At 35.4% G+C, this 8,966-nt stretch overlaps 2 protein-coding genes across 3 annotated transcripts; one reads left to right on the plus strand and one right to left on the minus strand.

The window, feature by feature from the left end:
• Positions 1-210: 210 nt before the first annotated feature.
• LOC140967832 (uncharacterized) lies at positions 211-3,863 on the plus strand. 2 transcript variants are annotated; one of them, XM_073428602.1, is made up of 9 exons: positions 211-419; positions 537-563; positions 1,216-1,295; positions 1,503-1,575; positions 1,762-1,819; positions 2,938-2,992; positions 3,111-3,135; positions 3,225-3,316; positions 3,550-3,863. In XM_073428602.1, the coding sequence occupies exons 1-9, from the start codon at positions 315-317 to the stop codon at positions 3,599-3,601; spliced, it is 567 nt and encodes a 188-aa protein (XP_073284703.1). In that variant the 5' UTR covers positions 211-314; the 3' UTR covers positions 3,602-3,863. The 2 variants fall into 2 exon arrangements, with proteins under 2 accessions (XP_073284703.1, XP_073284704.1); XM_073428603.1 differs by having other exon boundaries at positions 216-317.
• LOC140967831 (probable protein phosphatase 2C 27) lies at positions 3,665-7,411 on the minus strand. The gene is made up of 4 exons (XM_073428601.1): positions 6,649-7,411; positions 5,998-6,192; positions 5,598-5,803; positions 3,665-5,183 (listed from the first exon to the last, which is right to left on the minus strand). The coding sequence occupies exons 1-4, from the start codon at positions 6,853-6,855 to the stop codon at positions 4,628-4,630; spliced, it is 1,164 nt and encodes a 387-aa protein (XP_073284702.1). The 5' UTR covers positions 6,856-7,411; the 3' UTR covers positions 3,665-4,627.
• Between the last annotated feature and the right edge of the window lie 1,555 nt (positions 7,412-8,966).

Below are 8,966 nucleotides of genomic sequence, written 5' to 3' on the forward strand. Positions count from 1 at the left end.
TATATATATATTCTTTTGAACAAATATTTTATGATTAATCTGAATACTTGGATGTATTTTGTAAAGAAGAAAATTCTTAATGGGCTCTTCGCAAAGTTTTAAGCCCATTTATAGAATGAGGCCCACTTAGGTGAAGCTAGTCGTGTTCTCGAATAAATTCCAACTGGCGGCTTTTAATTGGATATGAACAACACATTTCTTCGATGACGTGGCATTTCTCTTTTCTTCTTTTATTTTTGTAAAACAAATAAAAATGAAACGAGTACTACCGAAAATTCCACCGGCGGAACAGAGATTACGAGCTGAAGGAAAAAATGGTGATTTTTTATTCAAAATCTACTTTCTTTATAGTTATTGCAATTTTAGCATCAACTGCGGGTGGTATCGACGATAAATGCGCTGCTTGCAATGCAATTGCTGTGAGTATTTGGTGCCGATTAAATGATTATTTGTGGATATTTAAAGTCATTTTCTGGTGTTCGTTTCTGACCTTTTGAACGGGTTTATGAAAATCTTTCTGATTTCTTTGATTGCAGGAGGAGCTGGAGCTCGGACTCTTGAAAGTAAGAGTTTTTGGGATTTATCGATTGAAAGAAATTATGTTTCGTTATTGTTGTTGATTGGAGGTCAATACATTGTTTTATTTTTTAAGTGCTGGAAATATGATTTGGTGGATTATTCTTAGTTTTGATACAAGAATAAAGTTACTGAGAACTCGTCACATGGCAATATGTGCATGAGTTTGTTGGATATTTATGAGTTGACACTGGTGAAAGCCAAGTAAAGAACTAGGGTGAAAGGACAATTAAGAGATTTACTGATCCCCAAAATTTGAGCTTTTTCACTGTGGGGGTCCATGGTCAAATGTGAAGCCCAGAGCGCTGGTTTGATTTTGGAAACATGATGTATAAGGTTGTGAGTTGAGGGATGGATATGCCTAGATGCAGGTAACTAGTCTTATAATGTTTTTCCTAACCTGAGCCACACCCTTTAATTTAGTTGATGCCATTTTTTGGTGTCTATAAGAAACAGGTTCTGGTTAATAATACTCTTTGTGATATTACACTGAGATAAGAAGGTGGAACTCTATCAACTAGAAGGTGCAAAGTTTTCTTGGTTTACTTACTGAAAAAAGACTCGCACCTTTAGTGAGCATCCATTTTTATGATTGCCCTTTTATGCAACTTTTTGGAAGTATTGATTGATGGCATTCAGGAAAAACCAAGAAACCACTTGGACATGAGACATCGGCTGGACTCTAAAGGTCAGCGTGAAGGAAAGCTAATTGATTACAGGTAGAAGCTAACTTAGTTCATTATCCTTCATGGTTCATCAAATATTTGCCATTTTATATATGTTCTTTTAGTTTCACCCATGTGATTTGGACCCGGAAAAAAGATCCTAGAAAAAGTTGCTTGACTGTTAGTTGATTAACCACAAGGCATCTTTTATGGTTTTTTCATGGATGGCTAAACAATGGGTTCTGTTTTTTTCTCCAACAGAGTCAGCGAGTTAAGAGTTGTCGAACTTCTGGATGGGCTCTGTGAGAAGATGCAGGATTATACTCTTGAAAAGGTTGTGCGACTTTCTTTTTTCCTTGAATCTTGCCCTATTTTTCAACCGAGAGGAAAATTTTATTTGTGATTCTTATAGAAAGGATTTTGATGCGGGAAACATGTTGTCCATTTCAGTTGTGTCTTTCTTGGAAACAGATCAAATTGTACATCTTTCTTGCTAATGATGTTCTATTTGAATTGTCAGGTTAACTCAGGCAGGGAAGAGTGGATCAAAGTGAATAACTGGGACAATTTTGAAACTAGTATGCATTCTACTACTTGTAATTAGTTCATATTGTACTTGAAACTTTGCACTCAATACTTTGTTCATCTGCTGGCTAGAAAATTTATTCCAATAATATCAAGATTCAAGCTAAGTTTTTACACTCAACTGTACCAGTTAAAAAAACAAGTAATGATTAACTTATTTGTGCGGTTATTTTTTTGTTTCTGTGGTCAAGGACCATGACATGTATGGGGAATTGTTTGAAAATCTTATGGTTTGTGAAGTAATGTTCTGATTTCTTCGTAACACCATAAGTCTGCTGATTTGATAGTAGTTAACAGCACTAACTACTCAAGAATAGATATGATATTAGGCCTCCAGCAGTAGAAATTTGCAATGATTCTCATGCACCGGGTAAGGTTCAGACCAGAGTGAAAATAATGAACTTTCACCAACCCCATTTCCTCTTGGGCAGGTCTGGCAAAGTTAATTATCAATTGGATCATGTGAATTCATATGCAATGAAAAATGGGGTAGTTTCCATATTCTGGAGTAACTTACTTGTCCAAGAAACTTTTGATTAAGTGGTTTTTTATTTTAGTTTGAGGATCATAATTACATCTTGGAAGCCGGTCCTCGAGGTTGGATAGGTCTAACCTTATCCGAAATCTGCAAGTATGAATCATAGCACAAATTCAAATGCATTGTAACTTTCTCATGGAAGGAATTAGCACATGGTTCTTCTTTCTTTGAAGAATGTGCTCACGTGTAAATTAATAAGGTATTGCAGATTTTGACGTTGCATCAAAAAAAGAAAAATGCCAAGTATATCTAGAAAGTTATATGTGGTGTGGACATGCGTGGCTTACATAGGGACTCAATAAGGTACAAACCCTGTAAAGATAACGATCATAGCTGCTAACATGGTACTCACAGAACCTTCACAGTTCAAAAAACATCTTTTAGCATTTTTGCTGCACAAGTAGATTATGGCAGTCAATGAGTAAACATTCTGAGGCTTTGTACGCTATAATGTACAATTACTATTTAACAATCAGATCTATGTTTCTTCATTATTTTCATTTCATGCAATTACTGAGATTTTCAGGTTCTTTTGAATTTCGCCCTGTAAAATTTGAAATTTCTTAATTGTAGGCAATAGACAAGAAGCTCGAGCGTATTCAAAAGACATATCAACTTTCTGCGGAAGGTGAGGCCTGGAACTATCTAACTTTTAAAGTTGGGACATCACAGTGATTAGTTTCTTGATTTCCTTGCGGAGTATAGAAATCTAACTTTAAATTTCTTTACTTGCACTGCATGGCTAGGCTACTCGAGGAAACTGAGGACGAGGCAAAATCATCTTCTACTTTCTATTGACCTTTTCTTCTGCAGACACTTTACTGCGTGACTAAGAATACTTTGTTTGATTCCATTCACAGTTGTCTGAAGCAATAAAGAAAGGTTCGATTCAAGTTGGAGAAGTCAGCAAGGTTTTATGCCACGATCTCAGCAGATATTGTAGTAGAACAGGGTAATTTCATTTCTAACTCGTGCTTTTACTTGAGATGGCACTGAAAATTGCGGGTGAGGATTAGAATGTAAATTGGAAACATAATCCATCCGTTGTTTTTTATTGCAACCTAAAGCCTTCGCATGTCTGATCCAAGATATGGGTCAAGTGGCATTCCAGTTCTTCCTTGAATGTGGAAATTATGGTCATTATCAAAAGAAAAAGCCTATTCTCAAAACTTCTTTGTTGTGCAGCGGTATGCAGGAAGCAGAAGACGATGATGAAACTAGCGACGGAGAACTCTGAACAACGAGTCTGGTGATTCTGGTGTCAGAAATGGCTAATTGAAGTCGGACATTTTTTGAGATGGAGTTGAAGTTGGAGTAAAGGACTAATAGTCCACGAGGTAGAACCATTACGGCATTATTCACCAAATTTTTCTATACCTTTATAAAAAAAATTGATATTTTAATTTACAACTAAGGATGCATTTCTGGATTATTTGTTGATCTATGACATAGTTTCGTTGCCATCTTATGTTATAAACGTGAGTTAAAGAGCTTTTTCTTATCGTTGATATTTCTTATGTTCACGTTTCATGCAAGTCATTACCCACTGGGTCATAGCCTCAATCCCGGTTATTACGAGGAAGAAGTTAAAATAATCTGCACTTTCGTTATGTCTCGCGTTTGGAGAACCCAATTTCTCTCTATATTTTCCAAGAAAAAAGAAATCTTTTTGTTTGTATCATGTTCCATCTGAGTTTTTTATCTTTCTATATTTTTTCAGATTTTTCTAGTTTCTATTTATCCGCTACCTCTCTTCATCAAAATTCATTGCTCCGCCAGAATTACCTAATTAATCTCCACATAAATTTGCACCGGTTATCTGCATATGTCATATGGGTCGGTCATTCAAGAAAAATTAGTCCTGCTCTTCTCTAACAATAAAAAATCAGTACCTTTATTTCTCTAGGTGAAAAAGATAAAACACAGCGCGAACAAGTCTCTAAGCTTTATATACATCAGGACAAAATCATCCTATCTTCTGGAAATCTGAAGAGTTTAACCCATTCAATTAATACAACACTTCACTCAAATAGACATGAGTGAAAAACTACAAAGAAAATGTCTTCCTCTCGTTTTAAGTCTTGATGCCATCATCTTACTCACCTTACTCGGTGCATAAATTTCATTTATGTTCCATGTAAAAGATTGATGACACATGTTTATCCATGATCTTTTAATCCATTTTAACATGTGTCATTTATCTAAATACACAGAATATGAGACGAAACTATAGCATGAAACATAAGATCTCGTGTATTTCTCACTAGTTACCTTCCAGCACACCTTTAAGAAGATTCAACCCTTCAGCAGATATACTCCTCCGGACTCGACTAGGAGGTATCTCTATCCGAGGTGGAGGATCCTGAGAGAAACAAATAACTATAACTGTCAAGTTATCACAAGTATTACGTTTCAACGCTTCCCTAACTAACTCTCTCGAGCATCTTTCAGGATCGTTATGCAGCATCAATTCTTTCCTTGCCATTGTGATGGCACATTGGCTGCTCATGACATCCCATAGGCCATCACATCCCATGATCAAGAACTCATCATCTTCTGTCAAGACAGTTGCCTGTAACTCTGGGCTGGCACTTAAAGGGCATGCGGATCCTTTTGGTCCCTTCATGTGCCAGTCACCAAGTGCTCGTGAGACAGATAGTTGACCATTAAGGTAGCCGTCATATATAGCTCCTCCAAGTTTTTCGATTCTGAGTCTTTCGGATGTGTAGTTCGGCTTATGATCTCTGGACATTTCAATCGCTTTCCCTCGTTTCCCCAGCACTGCTCGACAGTCTCCAGCATTGGCGACTACTAATGTTCTGCAGAGTAGAAATCATATTACACGTAATTCAAAGCCTAAATTCTTAGATGAAGTTCGTGAGCCTCTTCAAAAAGACCTTCAAAAACTCTAACCATAAAATACTTTCATGTACTTCAAAGGTTGCCAACTGCATACAATAGTGTCCACAGCCACAATTTGTTCACCTTTCTACCGATTATGGATACAAAATATAGGGGTTTGCAAAATCCACTATCAGTAGAATCACAACTCTAAGACAAATAATTCCCAGGTGACAGAAAGAACCAACATACAGAGTAATTGAACTCTTCCGCGTATTAATAGACAGGACATTAACTACGATTAAAAAAAAGATTATTGATAACTGGTAATGACACTGACAAGCGGAGTTCAGGCAAATTCTGATGGCATGTGGGAGAAATTTTTTTCTTACCTTTCAGTAATGAATGCGGTCAATGCGGTTGTACCAGAGGATATGTCGAGGGAACTATCATCAGCAAATGCATAATCAGCCTTAAGAAATGCACTATTGATTGCCTTTTCCAAACAAACTGGAAAAAAGGAGTCCTCAATTATGAACTTGAGAATATTATTCTTCACAAATGATGCTGCATCTGTACCTCCATGACCATCAAACACCTGCTCACACAGTGTGCGACTCAATAATAAACACAAATAACATGTACCAAGTGAAAACAAATATAATATACTGTAAAAAGGAAACCAAACTTCGTTTCTTTACTATTCTAAGACAATTTTTTCAGTCTTGGGTTGATTGGAGCACAATTCAAGATAAATGGTTCGATGCACATTAATAGAATTTTGCTACACACCCCGTAGAAAGCTCCAAATGAAGGGTAACTTGCAATTTCATCTAAATGGTGAGCCAAGTTGTCTATGCAGATATGTTCATCCTCCATATACTGCTTTGGTCCTCTCTCAGCACAGCTTCCAGACCGGAAGATGGGTTGAAAGCTTGAATTTATATCTGATGGTGACTTGATTCCCGACATTCCAAGCTCAAAATCCTTCAAAATAAAAAAATAGATAGCATTAGCTCATCAGTATTGCATCAAACATGCAGAAAGGCTAGGGCCTAAAAGCAGTAGATTGCCAATTCAATTTCAGTGTCCAAGTACCAGTAAAATCTAATCTTTTAATTCACTACTTCTAAAGGTTACAAGAATTGATCCCATCTTTTTATCAGTTGAAACTCAGATATGCTGCCAGCAGAATATAGTAAAACACATGTTTCTCAAGGAGAAATGGTTTCTCCTGCTTTAACCTCATAGACAAACATAGAATCCTCCATGGCTGACAACAACCAAAGCCTCCAAATGAACAATGAACCTAACACATTCACTACCATTAACAAACAGGCAACATAAACTTTTTTCAGTACGGAATGAACATCTTGTCATTATTAAATAGCAACATAAGCTGGATGTAAGTGAAGCATCGCATTACTAGAAGAATTGACTCACAAAATCGATAGGTGACACCAATGTGGTGGTGCTGATAGAGTGCCGTACAACAGAAAGATGCCGCGGTGGTTTCCTGTTAACTATTTGCTTCGCTTCTTCAATGTTCTCTGATATATCCTCTCTCAGAACTGAAACTTTATGATCATTCTCACTATAACAACCTTTGTCATTTGTTAGCGGAGGTGTAGCGTAAGTATCCCCGGCCATTTTCCTTCTTAGAACATCAACTTACGCCGCCTCTTTCACAAGATCAAGAACTCAACAGATGCCCTTTAATAACAAATTCAACAGATTTGTCCCCACAATCAATTCAAAAACCCAATAACACAAACAGATCAACCAGTATTATCCTTCTTTTAAAAGATCAAAATCAATAACCCCACCTCGATTCCTTCAAAGAATCTCCAAATTATTCTATCCTCGACACCTCGAAACCCAATCAAATTAAAGACGAAACCAACAAAATTAACCGAACCTTGAGATCAAATTCCACACTATTAACAAACTAAATCGCGCTACCCAGAAAAGGGAAAAAAATAACGTAATCTAGGAGAATTCGGTCAAAACTAACTTCAGGGACCAGCGGATCCAAATCCCATGAAAATAAAAATAAATTCAACGCTTGATCGATAAAGTGGTATGTAGATGGAAATACCCCCTTCCGAATTCCTTTATCAAATACAAAAGAAATCCCTTTAATTATTGATAAAATATCGTAGAGAAAATCGAACGAGAGATCGAAGAAATTATATTAAGAGATCATTAACAATAAAATGAATGCAGGTGCGGAATTTTGTTAAATAACCGGTGATTACAGGTAAATCTTTGTTGCATATGGACACGTGGTGGGTTTTAATTAGTTACAGCGGTAGAGTAGACGGGATCGTTTCCCTGCCCTTGGATTTCGTACGCAGTACACGTGGACACATCGCACTAGTCAATTTTGTTGGTCCAAAAACGTAAGCCGTTTGGCCCAGTCAACCCCTGACTGACTCCATGCCCATGCTCAGCTTCTCAACAAGACGCGTGATGTTTAACTCTTATAATTTTAAGCGAGTTTAATAAAAAAAAATTAATACAAAAATTCGTTTTTAGTTTTAACTGTACGAGGTAAAATAACATAAAAAAATTTAACAATAAATGTATAAATATTAGAATTTTTCTACTATCGAACAACCATTAAAACATATTTTGATGTCTTTTTTTTTTGTTTAAAAAATATATTATCAAATATTAAATATTTCAAATTTATATTTTATTAAAAAAAACAATATAATTTAACTTCAAGTTAAAAAAAAAGTTAACTTCAAATTTTATCTAGAAAACCTCGCTTAATTGCACTTTTTTCCTTCTTCACGTGGACAATCTAAAATTGAATGTTTTTACGTGTTTTTGTTCGAATCGAAGTTTTTTTTTTTAAAATTAATCGTGCTTCTAGTTGAATCCTTGCATTTTACAACAATGCCTCGGAGAGGAGAACCCGAAATACTAACTTAGGTACTCGGTTTTCGGGTATCCAAAATTCTTCGAATATATCGGAGACCTTCAAATTTTGAAAATAATTTATATTATCTCGATCAATATATTTGATTCGATAAATATTTAGAACATGAGTTATAAATAATTGTAGTTCTAAGTATGTTTGAAATTTATCATTGTTACACAACTTTTGCTATGTTTGGATCGAAATATTAGATATATTGGATGTATTTCAAATCAAAATATTCAATCTCATTCTAGTTATTTATTTAATTTTTTTCTAGTATCCATCTATTTCAAGATTTTAGTAATTTTCAAGTGGTGCAAAATGTAAGGTAGACAAAATTATCATTATCACTCTTGTTGGCAAAATTTTTTAAAAAAAATCAAAATATTAATCGATTTAACAAATTGGTGGGCTAACCAATAACTTGTCCTGTAAAAATATCCCCCATCACTTGTCCTAAAAAAACATGCACCAATCGAATACACATATTCCTATTTCTTTTCAATAATAAATTCAAAATCATTCCACGCGTGACTCGATATTCGAGAATAAAAGTCCTAAGAATGGATCAGTTCATTTGTTTTAGATTTTTTTTTTATAAAAAAAAAAACTTCAGACATAATTTTATTAAGGGGAAGTTGGTGAAAAATCTCCAATCAAAATATTTCTTTTTGTTCACTCCTTCCTTACCCACAAAATTGTGGTATTATGTCATACAAAATGTGGTACATTTCATGTTAAAATGTGGTACACTTCATGTGGAAATGTGGTACTAAAAAAGTACTCAGGGACTGAACACAAAAAAAAAAAACGACGGCCGGGGACTGAAGGC

Source organism: Primulina huaijiensis, unplaced genomic scaffold (assembly GCF_012295235.1).
Source record: "Primulina huaijiensis isolate GDHJ02 unplaced genomic scaffold, ASM1229523v2 scaffold28437, whole genome shotgun sequence".
NCBI lineage: Eukaryota > Viridiplantae > Streptophyta > Magnoliopsida > Lamiales > Gesneriaceae > Primulina > Primulina huaijiensis.

Excerpts from the sequence above, each read along its gene's own strand:
- LOC140967832 (XM_073428602.1), top strand. The coding sequence starts at position 315 with ATGGTGATTTTTTATTCAAAATCTACTTTCTTTATAGTTATTGCAATT. Across the intron at positions 3,136-3,224 it reads TCGAGGAAACTGAGGACGAG|TTGTCTGAAGCAATAAAGAA; the intron begins GCAAAATCATCT and ends TTCCATTCACAG. Across the intron at positions 3,317-3,549 it reads AGATATTGTAGTAGAACAGG|CGGTATGCAGGAAGCAGAAG; the intron begins GTAATTTCATTT and ends TTTGTTGTGCAG.
- LOC140967831 (XM_073428601.1), bottom strand. The coding sequence starts at position 6,855 with ATGGCCGGGGATACTTACGCTACACCTCCGCTAACAAATGACAAAGGT. Across the intron at positions 5,804-5,997 it reads CATTTGGAGCTTTCTACGGG|GTGTTTGATGGTCATGGAGG; the intron begins GTGTGTAGCAAA and ends CTGTGTGAGCAG. Across the intron at positions 5,184-5,597 it reads ACCGCATTCATTACTGAAAG|AACATTAGTAGTCGCCAATG; the intron begins GTAAGAAAAAAA and ends TCTACTCTGCAG.